At 53.2% G+C, this 17,944-nt stretch overlaps 1 protein-coding gene across 3 annotated transcripts in view; it reads left to right on the top strand.

The window, feature by feature from the left end:
• Positions 1–4,567, top strand: part of FYN (FYN proto-oncogene, Src family tyrosine kinase) — a 211,425-nt gene extending 206,858 nt beyond the window's left edge. For all 3 annotated transcript variants that reach the window (XM_072739156.1, XM_072739137.1, XM_072739147.1), the window contains one exon: positions 2,927–4,567. In XM_072739156.1, coding sequence (XP_072595257.1) covers positions 2,927–3,135 — 209 coding nt within the window. In that variant the 3' untranslated portion in view covers positions 3,136–4,567. The remainder of the gene's footprint in view (positions 1–2,926) is intronic.
• The last annotated feature ends 13,377 nt before the right edge of the window (positions 4,568–17,944 follow it).

Genomic DNA, 17,944 nt, shown 5'->3' with positions numbered 1-17,944 from the left:
TCTCCCTCTCTCTCTCTCTGTCAAATAAATAAGTAAAATCTTAAAAAAAAAAAAAAAAACTCTCCCCCCAGCCTTGCCCAGCGGCATCTCCAGATCCCAGGGTGCTGTGGAGGAGCATCCGCAGCTCGGCCTGGCCAGCCCCGGCTCATGCGCAGCGGGAAGAGCTGATCCCGCTCGCGCCATCATTGTCCCCCGAATGTGCATTGTCTGTCTTCCCCACTTTTCTGGCCACACCGTCATTGGTATGTCTCGGCTTGGCCCAGGGAGCAGACTTGGTTACATATGGTCCCCATGCTTTGAGGAAGGCAAGAGAAGAGACGAAGAGGAGGCGCGGGAGGAAGGGATGGGGCAGGAAGGGACCTGGAGGAAAGCGGCGGGCGTGTGACCGTGGGCCCGCGTGGGGGACCCTGGCCACCGCCGCCCAGGAAGCGGCCGTCTCGGGGATGCTGCAGGCACAGGGTCAAGGGGCTCTATCTGCCGTGGCTGGGACTTGGGCAGAGCCCTGGAAAAATAGGCCTGACCCAAGTGGCCAATTAAACTTTCCATTGGCAGAGATTGCACTAGGAGTCTTAAAAAAAAAAAAAAATACGTGAAATCTTTCCATTTGAGTAGTTTGTTTTTTAATGAAAGGAAACATTTCCTGACATAAGCGCCACAGAGCAACAGGAGAATGATTAATTAAACTCCGCGGTGCCACTTCGGACAGTCTCCACGCCAGAATAAAGCATTAGAAGGGGCTTCGGGGGGAGGGGGTGAAGCCTTCCAGGAGGGCCTGGTGGGCCTCCTGAGGTGCAGGCCTTGTGCCTTTCCTCCTCGTCCCTACAGGCTCCTGGGGGTGGGGGGACAGGACCGGGGAGGTTCCCGCCTCTGAGATGGGAGCCAAGGACGGTAGGACCCAAAGCAAAGGCTCTAGGGAACGCGGATCCTCACGCACCTCCCAGCCCCTCCGGGCTGGCGGCCACGGCCACGCTCAGGCCGCAGCCCAAACTCGGGCCCGGATGTGCTTCAGGACCAGGCCTTCTGTAGACAGCACCGAGGGCGCATGGACCGCTTAGCACGACATCCTAGGAGGGCCCGAGGCCACGCTCCATACTCCGATACCTTCTCACTGCCGTAGCAGTTTGTACAAACAAATAAAAACAGTAAACAGCCTCAGGTTTTGTGGCCAAGGACGCCCGTTCGGGTCAGTTGTGCGGCCAGGTGAGTCCCCAGAACCTCCCAGAGCTTGTTGGATTTAGGGATCGTGGATAAGGATGCGCTGGGCCCTGTCCCTCACCCGGTGTGTCCAGGGCACCGCAGGACATTCTGCTGGCAGCACCACACTCTGCCCCTTGCTTCCAGCTCCCCGCCCCATCCTGGGTTTTCGAAATGAGTTTTCAGCAGTTGGTGGAGGATTTAAGGTAACCAGCCACAGAGCTGACCCAGCACCCGACTGAGGAGGGTCCCAGCGAAGCCCGGCATCGTTGGAGGCAGGGGGCCCTCACCGGGTCATTAAACCTCTCTCACTAACACTAAGGGTCCCTCCCAAATGTGAGCAAAGCTGATGTTAGAATAATTCCACCGAAGGCCTCCTTCAGCAGCAGGGGTGATACTTGGATTTTATCCCAAGAAGTTTCACTGGCCGAGACCAAGCAAGCATCCTGAAAGCGCTCGAGCAAGCATGTGACCGACGGGGCCGTGGCCGGTCCAGACAGGAGCCAGGACAAGCCCGGTTCCAAAAGCAACAGCAGAGAAGGGCCACAGACCCCAGAAGTCAGGTCAGGGGTGCGCCGCGGGCCTCACGGGAGCTGCTGCGTGCCTACGCTGGGTCCCCTGCTTTTATCTCTGAGACCCAGGGGAGGAAATCTAGGTTTCTGGTGGCTTGAAATCAGGCCCTTGATTTTGTAAATGAAGCAGGTCAGCAGTTGGGGAGGATTCCAGATTACAAGCCTGGGGCCAAGCAGCAGCCAAAACACACAAGTGCTTGGCGGCAGTGGCAGGATGTGACACGGGGGGGGGAAAGGGAGGGCGAGGAGGACAGGAGCGTGTCCGGCAGTGACCGGAGGAGGGGCCAGGCTTGGCCTCAGCCCACCTAGCTGGTCCCTGCGCTTCCTGCTCCGTCCGTCTCCCCCAGCGTCTCCGGTTGGGGCTGCGCAGCCTGGGGTTTCACCAGCAGGTCTCAGACGACAGATGGCCTGTCCAAGGCGGACGGTGAGCACAGCCGCGGAGGCGCCCCGGCTACCGTCAGAGTCTCCAAACCGCAGGGCACCGCGGGGTCACTGGGCCAGACGGTCCCGCCGTGATGACACGATGGCAGGTCTCGCCCGGCGGGACACCCAAAGCTGGCCCAGGCGTAAGCAGAACCATTTTACGAAGTCCATAGATGGAGGTTGTAGATGCTGTAAACAAGGGACAGTATAGCTTTCATTCCACCGATTTCTTTTCCTTCTTTTTGTCCGCCTCATTCACTGGTTTTGATCAGTTAAATTAAATCAAAATTTACAGGGGCCCCTGGGTGGCTCAGCGGTTAAGCATCTGCCTTGGGCTCAGGGCGTGACCCCGGGGTCCCGGGATCGAGTCCCGCGTCGGGCTCCCTGCATGGAGCCTGCTTCTCCCTCTGCTGTGCCTCTGCCTCTCTCTCTGGGTCTCATGAATAAATAAATAAGATCTTTAAGAATACATAATGCACACGGCAGAGATCCTGTGCAGCCCCTCGCAGGCGCCCCCGCCGCTCACCCTGGCGGCCAGTCCTCCGCTCCCCACCACCATCGCTTGGCCTTTCCCAGAACTCGACACAAGCGCGTCACCCGCGTGGCCCATCGGCCTGGCCCCCTCCTTAGAGCGGCCCCGCCGTCCTGGGCTCCCCCCGCCGTCCTGGGTGCCCCCGAGGGGCAGGCCGAGGCCGGGGAGCGCGCCCTGCTCACGCACGCCCTGCCGTGTCTTGCAGGCATGAACAACCGCGAGGTGCTGGAGCAGGTGGAGCGCGGCTACAGGATGCCCTGCCCGCAGGACTGCCCCATCTCCCTCCACGAGCTCATGATCCACTGCTGGAAGAAGGACCCCGAGGAACGGCCCACCTTCGAGTACTTGCAGGGCTTCCTGGAAGACTACTTCACGGCCACGGAGCCCCAGTACCAGCCCGGCGAGAACCTGTGAGCCCGGGTCTGCAGGCTTCCCCCCCCCCCATTAGCTTTCAGTTCCGTAGCCGCAGCTGCTCGAGCAGTGAGAGCCGTCCTGGACCAGATTGCATGTGACTCCGAAGCTGACGAACTTCCGCGGCCCTCACTCATGACACTTGTCCCCAAATCCGAACCTCCTCTGTGAAGCATACGAGACAGAACCTTGTTATTTCTCAGACTTTGGAAAATTGCATTGTATCGATGTTTATGTAAAAGGCCAAACCTCTGTTCAGTGTAAATAGTTAACTCCAGTGCCAACGATCCTAGTGCTTTCCTTTTTTTAAAATGCGAATCCTATGTGATTTTAACTGTCTTCACCTGATTCAACTAAAAGAAAAAAAAAAGGTATTATTTTCCAAAAGTGGCCTCTTTGTCTAAAACAATAAAATTTTTTTTCATGTTTTAACAAAAACCAATCAGGACAGGTGTTTGGGTTCTTTTTTTCTTTTTTACAAAAAAAAATATATATAGACTATCTATGTCCCTGTACATACACCATGTGGGTGCTAACGTGGAGACCATGGCCAACCTGGGCCATAAAGCCTCGGGGACCCAGAGTGAGGATTTTACTGCCAAATCAGCATAAAAGCACTGGTGTTATTCTGCAAACCAGTGGCCTCCTTTTTGGCTTTTGCAAAGCATGATCCCTTTTTTTTTTTTCTCTCTTCTTAATTTGGATTGCACTTTTTTGGTTCATGATTGTACCTATAGATGGCTGTTACTTTGACTCTTTTCCGCAGCCGCAGAGCTGAATTCACAAGTTCTGTTTCCAGTATTTGCTTTGACTTCCTGCGATTCGTTCTTGAAACCTAAAAGTACACTTAAGCAAGCAAATGGCCAATACTACCAGGGGAACTGGAAGATGGATACCACACATGCTTCTTGTATAAAGATATGAATGCTGAAATGTTTCAACCTTTTTTTTTATTTAATAAACCTTGTAACCACATTTAAATGGTCTAAAACCCATAGCATTAGAGTCATGGCAATCTGCTAAACTTTCTCATGCAACTAAAACTTTATGAGGGTGGGGGTTGTACATTTCCCATTGTAAAATAAGTGTTTTAAACGTCCTGTACTGCTAATGAAATGACTTTCTATATGTCCAAGAAGTCTCCAGTGGAATAACTATGCACTACTTTACATTTCATGGGGATGCACCAAAAAAGGAAAAAGAAAAAAAAAGAAAAAAAAAGTATTACATTTTTAGTTGCTGTTTGTACCAACCTTGAATTACATGTTTAACAACAACAAATCAAAAAAAGCCTATTTCTATTAAGTTTTTAATACTGGGTAGCAACTCTGAAATCTTAATTCCTTTTTTGTTATGATTTATTTGTGAGTTTACATTTTTAAATTGTTTAACTTTCTTAATTTAGTAATTAAAAAGAGAGCATTTTACATTTGAATTTTTTTTGTTCATTTGTTTAAATCATGGAAGGTACTCCAGTGGTGACATATCTGTCCCACACCAGGTGATAAGGAATCCTCTGGTGAATTTAACCATCGTGCAGTGATTTCCAAATGACAGAAACACTCAGAACACCAGGACTGGGGTTCCCTCCCCCCCCCGCCCCCACCCCTAGAAAGCCTAGGCTGTTGTCGAGCTATTTCAGAGGATCATTAAAGCGAGATTAAGCACCCTTTAACATTTTAATTTATCAGACATTGTCTCTAACTGGAACATCCTGTATCCTACCTGTAGAAGGACAATTACAAAAAGACTTTGTTGCCCTAGAATCAGTATATGTACTTCCCCTGGTCCTCTACCTCCGTAACCAGGGAAACAACCCGGTGGTAGTAGGGGCCGGGGGTGGACTGCTCCAGCTGTCCGGGCCTGGCTGCACACTCATGCAGCTGCGGGACCTTGGAGCCATCTGGCGCCTCTGTTTTAGGTCCTGTCTATGGAAATGAGGGGGTTGGATGAGATTTGCTGTAGGTTCCACAGATCTAAGATCCTGTGATTCGGAGATCGCTGCCGTCAGGTGGAGTTCCACAGCAGGGGAGTTTTCTTGCTGAAACAACCTTCATACTTAGAAAGGGTTCCCAACATTAAAAAAAAAAAAAAATCATGAAACAAAGGGATTTTCTGGTTAGCCAAGTCTTTCTGGTATGGTTTTTGGTATTAATGAGATTGCTAAATTGATTTTAAAAAATTTCAAAGATCTTCTACAATTACTATCACATTACTGGGCAATTTATTAACGTGTTTGAGATATTTTTAAACATAACTTTTTCATCTTCACATCCCACTCGGTTGGATAATTTGCAAACATTCTCTGGAGGGTTGTTGTTTGGGTTTTTGACTGGGTCATTCAAAAAAATCTGAAAACTTTATAACTTGCTTTAGACAGAGATTCTTTAAGAGAAAACTTTGGTTTCTTCAAGCCAAAGCGTAGCCTTTGATTCATCAGCTGCGTTTGTTGTGGAGTCTGTCCTGTGAAGCAGAGCTAAGGGCTTGGGGAACCCGAGGGCGCCCCGAAAAGGCGGCGCGGGCACCGCTCTGAGAGCCGGCGGGGAGGCGCGGGGAAGGCAGAGCCCGTGCTGCCCGGAGATGGCCCCGAGGTCAGCCAGCCCAGGCCAACGAAGACCGCTCCCGGGGTTCCCAACACCGCCCAAGAAGCTCTCTCCCTCCCAAGCTGCAGGAGTTTGGAGCCAGGAAACTGAATTCACCAGAAAGATGTCTTGTTAGGAACGAGGAACACTGGCACCCCCAGGGACAGAGCAGGTCCCAGCGCAGACCACCCCGGCAGAGCAACTATCTCAACAGAGCAAGTACATGAATGTTTCGGTTTCCCGGTGCACGTGAAGCCTCTGCTTACACGGTCCCGTAGTTTCGTAAGTGTGCAAGAGCGTGTCCGAAAAAAAGTACATACACTTACCTTAAAAATATTACTTACAAAGTGCTAATTCTCATCTGAACTTCCAGGGAGCTGCAAGAACCGATCCCAGCTCATCATAACCAATAGGATAATGAAACGTTGCGAGAATTCGCAATGTGACAGGGACACGCGAAGTGAGCGACGCGTGTCGGAGAGGGGGCGCCGACAGACTCCGCTCCGCGCGGGGTGCCGCAGCCCTCGGTGTGCAAAACGACTGCAGTGAAGCACGCCAGGAGGCGGCACGCCCGGGTCTTGCAAGGTGCCTTAGCAGCAGGTGTTGCTGAATCGCTTGGGGTCTCCAGGCGCCCGGGAGTGAGTGAGTACACCCCCTGCTGCCCTGGGGGAGCGGGCGCCTTGCCGGGGCGCTGGGGGCTACACGATTCTTTCTATTATTAACTATTAATCTTGACCAACTGTTAATCGAATCACGGAGCTACCGGAGAACCATCTGACGAAGCTGACACTTGGCCAATGTGCCGACGTGATTCCCATGCACCTGTGCTCACCCCCTCCGGGGCCCTGGTTCAGGACCCTGGGGGGCCGGGAGGACCAGTGAACTGGGGCGGGGGGAGCCTTGTGTGGGGGCGTCAGGGTGTAGACCAAAGCTAATGATGCATTTGGCTCTGACTTGGTTCATGGCAAAGAAGGGGCTGTGGGGAAGCCAGACGTTCCCCCCGGAAAGTTCGGGGTGCTCCTAGGCCCTCAAGTACAGCCACGCGACCGCCGGTTTTCTGACAAGCGCCAGAGGGTGTTTACCTGCCCTGAGAAGGACAGGAGTCCTCCGTGGCTAAATCTTGGCCCCAGAGGGTCTCTAGCTACGAAACTTCAGCCGAGGTCTCCTGTGGGACCTTCGCTGACTGGTTCTTCCGCGGCCTGGACAGGAGGTGAGGTTCTCAGCAGCACACAGAGGGGCACCGCCTGTGCCGGCTCCAAGGGACAAGGGACCTCCCTTGACAGAACTGGCGTTGCCCAATCAGTTACATAAAATGGTCGTTGGGCAGTTTGTTCCTGAAATGTATTTTAATCGGTTTAGGTGGCTTTGGTTGGCTTCTCTACCACTAGGTGCTGTACCGTGGGGCTTCGGTTAGGCTGCCCCAAATATCTGCTGGGAGGAAGTGGGGGGAGGGGAAGAAGACAATAACCTGGGGGTACAGGGCAAGGAGCTCAAAAATGTCTTATTCTACAAATGACACTGTGGGGCGCAGATTTACCAAGCGAGGCCCAGTAACACACGTTTATTCATTTCTCCAAAATGATGACAACTACAGAGCAGAAAATAAGGAAACATTAGCATCTTTGATACCTTTGAAATATCAAACAGACCTTCCCAATTTGTAACATACCTCCATTCCCAGAAACTTTTCAGAGTACATTCCTAAATCATGCCTCATTTTTTTTTCAAACACGCAGAATATCCATGATCCCCCGGGGGGGCAGGGGGAGCCAGGCCTCTATTTTTAAAATTCTAGGGACTGAAATTAAGTGTTTTCCCAGCTTGGTAGGGACTATTCTAAGGAGAAGGTGATCCCACCAGGGGCAGAGTACCCTGCTCCTGTCTGGAATACTTGCTACTCTTCTAATACCGGGTTTGCCAATATGACTCTTTTTTGACTGCATCTCCCCTGGCGGACCGCGAGCGCCTCAGGAACGTAAGTGCCTAACTGGCTCACCATCGTTCTCCCGGCACCGAGAGCAATGGTGAGCTGCTGCGCGAGGTTGGACGGAACGATGGTGGCTCCATGGGTGATGGCTTCAGGTGTGGCAAACGGTTGACCTGCAAATGACACAGTGACCTAGGCCCCGGGCCGAGCATCCTGGGAGGCATAGCCCTGCCCCCTTGCAAATGTGTGGTCACCAGTCAGCAATATATGACTCAAAGGCCCAGTAACCCCATGAGTGCTTCCCAAAGTTTTGCCCAGAGCTCACCCCAACATTAATGGGAATAAGCTTGTACTCCCTGGGACCTGGGCCCTTCAAGGTCACATTCTAACTTTGTCCTTTTATGAAAATTTGATACTCTCCCTACGATATCCATTCCTTATCTTCACATAAAATTATCTTTCCAGGCCTTCAGGTGGTGTGTTGTTCAGCAGGCTATGGCTTATAGGATTCCTGGCACCCTTCTGCATGACCCAGGGGTACCTGGGCCCTGCCTGAGAATCACAGCATGAAGATGTGGTCCATAAAATACTACCATTAACATAAAAATAATGTATTTGGGAGAGGTGACATTAATCCCCATTAATGTGGATTCTCTTAACTGATTCCCTTTTTTCACCCAGCGAAGAACAGCCCCCTGACGGAGAATGGGACAGAAGACAGGAGGGTTTGATAGTGGGAAGAAGAAAACCAGCCAGAGCCACCAGAAGTGAACGTCTGGTCTGGCCAACCTGCTGGTCCAAGATGGCAGCAAATGGGAATAAACAGGATGGAGACATTGGACGAGGCGGAAGAAACCAGAGCTGGGTAGAGAGGAGTCCTTTGCCAAGGCTGTTCAAGGTGGTGGGATAATGGTAGAAATGACTACGGATATATACATATATAAGGACTCAGCATCCATTCCTTCTCCAAACACTTGCTGAGTGCTTATTATTGTTATTATTAATAGATTATATTATTAAAAGTCAGAGAGACGATTAATATTCCCAGTTCAGTGAGGATGGCGACCCATAAAAGATCATTGCAATAAGCTCTCTGTGGGGTGCCTCTGTGGCTCAGTCCATAGAGCATGTGACTCTTTTTTTTTTTTTAAGATTTTTTTTTTTTTTTAAGTAATCTCAATGCCCAATGTGGGGCTCGAACTTACAACCCTGAGGTCCAGAGTCACACACTCTACCAACTGAGGCAGCCAGGCACGCCTAGAGCATTGGACTATTGATCTCAGGGTTGTGAGTTTAAGCCCCACGCTGGGGATAGAGTTTACTTTTTTAAAAAAATGTAAAAAGAAAAAAAGGTAGTAGCAAGGGAGTGCTGTCCAGCCCAGAACGGAGAGTGTAGGGAAGGCTTCCTGGAGGAGGTGATGCCTGAACTGAATCTTAAAGGACAAGTAGAAATGGATTATGTACTGCTTAATGGGAGAACCAGTGTTCTTTGCCTTTGGATGTGTTTCCTTCTGATTCCCAACCCCCATTAGGGGTGCCAGTGCATGTTTTAAATCTAGAAGGTGCTCAGCCAATGCATCTAAATGAAGAAAAACAAAACAAATCTAAGTCAATCTCTCTCTCTCTCACACACACACACACAAAAAAAAAAAAAAACCCTACAGGTGCATCAGTTATTCTGATTACTGAGCTGCTAGGCCGATGGTGGACAACACCATGGAAGGACAGAGAGCCTGGGGCAGGGCATCGGCTCCAGCATCCCAGCTGGACTGGTCCAGGCGCCGGAAATATATTCACAGAGTATGAGAATCAAGAAGTGGCGGGGGAAGGGGCTCGTGATAGTTCCCCTTTAACAGCAGTGGGGGGGCGGCCTTCGTCCCTGTGTGAACCCACTGGCTTCCTTGCTGTCCTTCCTGTGACGTGGCTGTCGTGCCTGAACCCCCGCGCGACACGTCAACTCCTGAAAGAAGATATATAGGGCCGGTCGCGGATGTTCTCTGGTGGTTTTGTTTCAGAATTTTGTTCCCCTTTGGTTCATTATCAAGCGTTTGGAACGTAGTCATCAATGAGTGGCTAATTAGAAGCAGGAGAGAATGAAATGGTTATTAGTCAGATCGTGTTTTTAACGAAAACCGCACATGGAATTCCGTGGGGAAATACTACCAAATAGCAAGAGGCTGCTGCTTCTCCCTTTTCTTCTCCTTCTCCTTCTTCTCCTTTCTTCTTCTTCTTCTTCTTCTTCTTCTTCTTCTCCTCCTCCTCCTCCTCCTCCTTCTCCTTCTCCTTCTTTCTTCTTCTTCTTCTTCTTCTTTCTTCTTCTTCTTCTTCTTTTCCTCCTCCTCCTCCTCCTCCTCCTCCTCCTGCCCCTCCTCCTCCTCCTCCTCCTTCTTCTTCTTCTCCTCCTCCTCCTCCTTCTTTCTTCTCCTTCTTTGTCTTCGTCATCGTCTTTGTCTTCGTCTTTACAAAAGGATTCACTTAAAGCCACTCATAAACTAAACCCGGGTATGTGAATCCTTTCATTTTTAGACTTCCCGAGGGGCGAGTGCTGGAAGACCCCAGGGAGGCAGGGCCTCTGGAGAAGGCTCGGGAACCCAACCCACCCAAACGGAGCCGGAAGGTCGGTCGGGTCCCGGAGAGCAGTGGCCTCGAGAATTAGGGAATGGATACCACTGCTTTCTGGTAAATTAACCATACTATGCTGTGCACAGTAAAGTGATGGCAAAACCCTGTTAAAAATTGAATAATAATTTGCCCACATCACTTATGGAAAATGCATAATTTTTCTCCTTCAGTGGACTTTAGTTTGATTTAAAATATGAGCAGCTCCCGCACTGCTCACCGGAGCGGAGTTTGTGAGGTAACTGGGAAGGGCGAGGAGTCAGGCTGTACAGGCGCCACCCGCGGGAGCCACCTCGCCTCCCTCCTTTCACCTGCAAATTCCAGAAAGTGTTTCTTTCTAGGTTGCTGAAGGTCCCTAAGTGAGCGCGGGGCGTTGATCGCCGTCCTAGCCGGCACTAGGACCGGCCTCCATCCGCTGGTTTTCGGCTCTAACTCAAGGAAGCGCTTGCTTTTCAATAGTAGAGGAACCGCGGCTGCCCCCGCGAGGCTGTGAAGCCAGCAGGCCCTGAGAGGTCCCTAACCGGGAACCGAGCTCCGGGTGGGGGGACTGGGTGATATGCTGGGGGGCACCGGGCGGGAGGAGCACTGGGAGTGATACTATATGTTGGCAAATCAACTCCAATAAAAAGATATTTAAAAAAAACAAACCACAAAAACCAGCGCACCCAGAACAAGAGCAACGCGCGGCCTACAGAGACCTCGGAAGATGAGTGGAGGAGCAGAGCCGCTTGGTGCTCGGCGGTCCTGCTGGGTCCAACGCAAAGCCCAGAGGCGGCCCCTGCTCCAAAGACCCTGCTGCCCGGGTTAGGGACAGGGCGGCCTCGGGAGCGAGGGTCACACACTGCGCTGGGGGAGGAGGCTGAGTGGGGGGATGAGCCTGGGGGTGCTGCAGGGCCAAGAGGCTCAGAGGCTGTGCACCCTGTGCTGAGCCCTGGGCTTCCATCGCGGGCACTGGCTTTTCCCTCCCCCGCCTCCCATCCTCCCCCCATCCTCCGCCCTGCTCCTGTCCTCCCCCCATCCTTCCCCCAGCTCCCGTCCTCCCCCCAGCTCCCATCCTCCCCTCATCCTCCCAGCCCCCTCCCATCCTCCCCCCATCCTCCCCCCTGCTCCCAACCCCCCCACCAGCCCCACGTGAGCCAGAGCATCTTTATCTAGACACACATCCTCCTCCTTACCCCCGTCCCTCCACTAAAGGCCAGTGTTGGTCTCCCGGAGGCAGCCCTTAGCTTCTACCTGTCGGGGCCAGTCTGTGGCTGCCGCTGTCTGCCTCCCCCCCCGCCCCCCGTTGGCCTGTCTTGCCTCCTCGAAAACCCTGATGGCCCCTCGGGGCTGAACCTTGAACCCCACAAATACCCACATTTCTTAGCCCTTTGGTGCTCACCCTGGTCAGCCAAAGGGGCCTTCCCCGGTGCTCCTCCTCCCTCCTCCCTTCTCTGCCACCAGCCCCTGCCAGTGGCCCAACATTTACTAGACACTAGGTTCCCTCTTAGGCCTCCTGCCGCCAGCTGTAAATTATGTTTTCGCAAATTAGAAAAAGCTCCCCCCCCCCCAGATGCTGCCACCTGCCAGGGCACTCCCGGAGTCCATACACCCAGAGATGGTGCGACGGCGCCCCCGCCTCCGCGGCCCAGCCGGCTGGGCTGTGACCCCCGAGCCCGGCTCAGATCAGAGCCCCGGTGGGTGCATCCTCTCGCCTGCTCGTCGGCTGAGGGGCCGCTTCGGGAAAAGACGGCTCCGGACGGGCAGCCGGGCCCAAGGCGGGCAGCCCCGAGATACGAGGGGAGGTGGGCCTGGCTTATCTTCGGTCAGCCGCCCCCTGTGCCCCCTGTGTCCCCCGCGCCCCCCTGTAGCCGCCTGCGCAGCATCTGCCGTCCCCTGCGCCCTCTGCAGCCCCCTGAGCCCCCTGCACCCCCCTGTGCCCCCTGCGCCCCCTGCGCCCCCTGCTCGGCATTGGCCGCCCCCTGCACCCTCTGTGCCCCCCGCACCCCCTGCAGTCCCCTGCACCCCCCTGCAGCCCCTGCACCTCCCTGCACCCCCTGCGCCCCCTGCGCCCCCTGCTCGGCATTGGCCGCCCCCTGCACCTCCCTGCACCCCCTGCACCCCCTGCGCCCCCTGCGCAGCATCGGTCGCCCACTGCACCCCCCTGTGCCCCCTGCAGCCCCCTGCACCCCCTGTGCCCCCTGCACCCCTGCAGCCCCTGCGCCCCCTGCACCCCCTGCGTGGCAACGGCCTCTCCTAGCCGAGGCCTGCAGCCGAGGTCGCCCGCGGGGCACAGGGGGCGCAGGCGGCCGCAGGAGGGTCCGCAGACGTGACCCGGCAGCTGCCCTGCCCTGAGCCCGAGGCCCAGCTGCCGCCCAGCCCGTCGCCCCAGGCCGCCTTGTCGCCGCTGCTCAGGGCCCAGGGGACCTCCGCCTGCTTCTCCCCTGCCCGCCCCAGGCCTCTCCCCTGCCAGGAATGTTCTCTGCCTCTCCTGTCTCCGCAGCCTCTGCCCCTTGCGGCCAGACCCGGCCGGCAGCCTTCTCCCGGCCCGGTCACCGGTCACCTCCTCGCAGCCCCGCAGTGCCCAGGCGCGGCCCATGGAGGAGCGCCAGCCACCTGCCAGGCCGCATCCCAAAACGCGGTCCCCAGTTCTCCAGTCCAGAGCTCCGCGCTCCTTAGGATGGAGATGCGCTGAGGGACTGCTGGCCTGAGGGGACGGGGATGGGGCATCCTTGGCCGGCAGGTCCGAGCCTCAGACCCCCCCTGTGGACATCTAATTGCCTGATGTGATTGGAACCATCACCGTGGATTTGGGGCCGTAATATAAGACCTTCTGGAACTCCGACCCGGCGGAAGGCCGTCACCCCTCTACCTGCAGCCAGAGGATGGCCTCGCCCCTGCCGTCTGGCGTCTCTACGGCCCGGCCCGCGTGCACTCTGCCGGGGTCGGCGGACCCGGACCCAGAGGATGGATGGAGGCACCTGCTCCCGCGGTGATGCTCCCCACGGCCGCCTGTAGACGCGAGCGATTCCCAGGGCAATGCCCCACCACCACCACGGGACCACAGCTCCAGCGACCCTCGGCCCTCGGCCTGGCCTGGTGCTCCGGGCCCCTCCCGGCTGCAGGCTCCCCTGGCTACCCTGCCCCCCCCCAGGCAACCAGTACACAGGTGGGTGGGAGCCTAGCCACCCCCCAGGTGCCCCGGTATACGGGTGGGTGAGGGCCTAGCTGCCCCCCAGGTGCCCCATACACGGGTGGGTGAGGGCCTAGCCACCCCCCAGGTGCCCCAGTATACGGGTGGGTGAGGGCCTAGCTGCTCCCCATGCACCCCAATATACGGGTGGGTGAGGGCCTAGTTGCCCCCATGCACCCCAATATATGGGTGGGTGAGGGCCTAGCCACCCACCAGGCGCCCCGGTACACAGGTGGGTGAGGGCCTAGCCGCCCCCCAGGTGCCCCGTACCCGGGTGGGGCTCCAGCCGCCCTTGGCGCCCAGCGCCTGGAGAGGCTCCCACTCCCGAGGCCCCGGCTGTGAGCACACGCTGACCTCTGACCTGACCACAGGCCCTGTGCCCAAGTCTAGCCGAGGGCAAGCTGCACCCCGCTTCCCGAAGCTCCCAGGCCTCCCCTGCGATTCCACAAGGATGCAGCTTGTGGGCCCTCCTCGCTGGCAGCACCGGGCTGTGAGCCAAGCCCCCCCCCCACCCCCCACCGTCATGGATCATTCCCGTCGCACTTCTCCTTCTAAGGCTCCGTTTAAGTCCCACTTGCCTCAGCTCTGGCTGGACAGCCCAGGCCACTACGTCACGCTCTGCACCTGCCGGCTGGGGGGACACCGCAGCTGGTGGCCAGGGAGGACACTGCGGCTGGTGGCCAGGGGGACACCTCACCTGCCGACACTGCACCTGCTGGCAGGGGGGGGGGTGACACCGCAGCTGGTGGCCCGGCACCCAGGGCACCCAGGGTGCGGCCAGGCCATCCTCCTCTCTGGGAGCCCAGCGGACCTGGGCTCAGTCCCCAAGCGCGGGGGAGCCGGACCCAGAGTCGATGGGCGCAGCTCTGCCACAAGCCCATCGCCAACGTACAGGACACACAGGCCTGTCCTTCATGCGAAAGCCCTGGGTTTCTAGATGAAACCGGTAAAAAACAGAAAACAGAAACCAGAACGCATTGAAAACTCCTGTCAAGGGATCCCTGGGTGGCTCAGTGGTTTAGCACCTGCCTTTGGCCCAGGCATGATCCTGGAGACCCGGAATCGAGTCCCAGGTTGGGCTCCTTGCATGGAACCTGCTTCTCCCTCTGCCTGTGTCTCTGCCTCTCTCTCTGTGTGTGTCTCTCATGATAAATAAATAAAATCTTTTTTAAAAAAAATTCATGTCCCCGACCACGTCCTCTGCACAAGAAGGAGGTCGCTATATGGAGTGGCCTGGGCCAGCCCTGTGGAGGGATGCCCTGCCTCACTCCTTATGCCCACTTTTTTCTTTTTCTTTTTTTTTAAGATTTTTTATTTATTCATGAGAGAGACACAGGCAGAGGGAGAGAGGCAGAGGAGGCTCTCCTGCAGGGAGCCCAACGCGGGACTCGGTCCCGGGACCCCGGGATCACTGACCACCTGAGCCCAAGTCTGATGCTCAACCGCTGAGCCCCCCGGGCTTCTCTGATGCCCACTTTTGATAACTGTAACTATCTCAAGGGCCCCCGCACCCTCCAGAGATTCAGAGGTGCCCCCCACCCCACCCACGGCAGATGGAAGCGGGTGGGAGAAGTGCTGCAAGCCCAGGGGACTTTCTCCAGAAGCCCAATGACGCTAGGGCTTCCGCGCCCATCGGGCCCCCTGAAGACTGAATAGCCCTTGGGCAAAGTGTCGGCTCCCTCCCACGCCCTCCCACGCCCTCCCAGGCCCTCCCACGCCCAGGGCAATCCTGTAGCTTGTCTGGGGCCCTGGCTCCTAGGCCACTGGCTGGCTGGGTCCTTGCGCTCCCCTCTGACTCAGGCAGCCGAGGGAACAGGGTCTGAAATTTTAGTCAAATGCAGACTGCTGTGGCCTCCTGACCCTGGGGCAAGAAATCAACATTTTTCAATATATACAATTTTTTCTTTCTAAGGCATAAATCCGTGCCGTTGTTGAGCCCTAACCCCCAACATCTCAGTGTGACGATCGCATGTCAGACGCAAGATGTGTTAGAACCCGTCTAAACCCATAGCAATAGACGGACAGAATGACTTTTAAAAATTTCCAACTGCTTTACTGAGACAGAATTCATATACCATGCAATTCACTCACTTCAAGTGTGCAATTTAATGGCCTTTTGTGTATTCACACAGTTTTAGGACCATTATCACAATCAATTCTAGAACATTTTCATTACCCAAAAAGAAACCACACTCCCTAGCCAGCACTCCCCCAATCCCTTCTTGTTCCCGTAGTCCTAGGCAGCCACTGATCTTTTTCTTCATTGTTTTTATTTTATTTTACTTTATTTTTTTTTATCTGACAGAGAGAGAGAGAAAGAGCACAGAAGCAGGGGGAGCAGGAGAGGGAGGAGCAGCATCCCCCCTGAGCAGGGAGCCCGACTTGGGCTCTATCCCAGGACCCTGGGACCACGACCTGAGCCAAAGGCAGACGCCTAACCAACTGAGCCACCCCGGCGCCCCTAGGTAGCCACGAATCTGTTTTCTGTCTCTATAGATTAGCCTATTCTGGACATTGTATTTAAGTGGAATCATACAATATATGGTCATTTGTGACCGACTTCTTTCACTTGGCGTAATGTTTTCTAGGTTCATCCATGTTGTAGCATTCACTAGCACTTTTTAAACAAGTTCATTTAGTTAAAATAAAAATAAAAGTTTATCTCCATGCCCAACTTAGGGCTCAAACTCATGACCCTGAAATCAAGAGTCACACGCTCTTTTAACTGAGCCACCAGGCACCTCTAACGGTACTTATTTTTTAAATTGCCAAATAATATCCCATTGTATGAATAGACCACATTTCCCTCTCCATTCATCAGCTGATAGACATTTGAGTTGTTTCTACTTTTTGCCTATTGTGACTAATACTGCTTTGAACATTCAGGTACAAATTTCTCTGTACCCATTTTTTTAAGATTTTATTGACTTATTTATTTGAGAGAGAGACAGAAAGGGCATGAGTGGGAGTAGAGGCAACCAGGGAGGGACAAGCAGACTCCCAGCTGAGCACAGAGCTGACTTGGGGCTCCAGGCAGGGCTCAAGTGGGGGCTTGACCCCAAGACCCCTAGATCATGACCCAAGCCACAGTCAGATGCCTAACCAACTGAGCCACCCAGGTGCCCCTACACGTATGTTTTCAGTTCTCTTGGGTATATATCTAGGAGTGGAATTACTAGGTCATATTGGTACTTTATCCTTAGCCACTTGGAAACAGTTTTACTCAAATTATTCTTACTCAAACTAAATCACTGAGAAGAGATATTCTATCTTCATAGATTAAAATTTTTAATAATATTAAGATAATCAGTTTTCTCTACATTGATCCATCAAGTCAAGACCACTCAATCAAAATCTCAGCAAAACAATTTTATGGAAATTGACAAAATTTGAGAATTTATAAGAAATGCAAAGGACTTAGAACAACTGTAACCATTCTGACAAGCATAACAAAGTTGGAGAACTTATTCTACCAATGTGAAGACTTACTATAAAACTATAAGACAGAGTATTCGTATTGGTATTGGGCCAAGGATAAACAAATAGACCAATGGAACAGAATAGAGACTCCAGAAATAGACCCATACATGTATACAGGCATTTGATTTGCAACAAAGGCACCAGTGCAATCTAATAGGAAAGGAATGGTCTTTCCAGAATAATGGTGCCAAATCATTTGCATATCTGTATGGGAAAAAATGAACAATTCACGCTTACACCATACATAAAAATTAACTTGAAACATACATAAAAATTAACTCATATCATATCATATGAAAGATATGATACATACGAAAAGTAAAATAATAGTCCTTTATTCTTAAGATTGTATTTATTTATTCATGAGAGACACAGAGAGGCAGAGACACAGGCAGAAGGAGAAGCAGCCTCCCTGCAGGGAGCCTGATGTGGAAACTCGACCTGGGACCCCGGGGGTCACGCTCTGAGCTGAAGGCAGACGCTCACCTGCTGAGCCACCCAGGCATCCCAAAATAATAGTCCTTTAGAGGAAAACATAATAGAATATCTTCATGACCCTGGAGTAAGGAGAGACTTCTTTAAAACATTTCAACTATTAAAAAATAATAATAATAAATAAAAGATTTCAATTATTAAAATAATAATAATAAAAGATGTCAACTATTAAAGTAAAACATGATAAACGTGGATCTTATTAAACATAAGAACTTATGTTCATCAGAAACAACATTAAGTAAATGAATATGCTTGGAGTCCAGTCCAAGTCCCAGGCTTGGAGCAGATATTTACCACATCTATTCTTTAAAGATTTATTTATTTTATTTTAGAAAGAGAGCACTGCTCGCGTAGACATGGCACCCGTAGGGGAGGGGGATGGGTAGAGAGAGAGACTCTCAGACTCTTCAGTGAGCGGGGAGACCTGACTCGACTCAAGGCTTGATCTCACCGCTCCGAGATCACGACCTGAGCCAAAATCACTGACTGAGCCACACAGGGGCCCCCAAAATCTATTTTTTACAAAGTATTCATACC

Source organism: Vulpes vulpes, chromosome 1, assembly GCF_048418805.1.
Source record: "Vulpes vulpes isolate BD-2025 chromosome 1, VulVul3, whole genome shotgun sequence".
Classification (NCBI taxonomy): domain Eukaryota; kingdom Metazoa; phylum Chordata; class Mammalia; order Carnivora; family Canidae; genus Vulpes; species Vulpes vulpes.
This window is presented reverse-complemented; position numbering and strand designations above follow the sequence as displayed.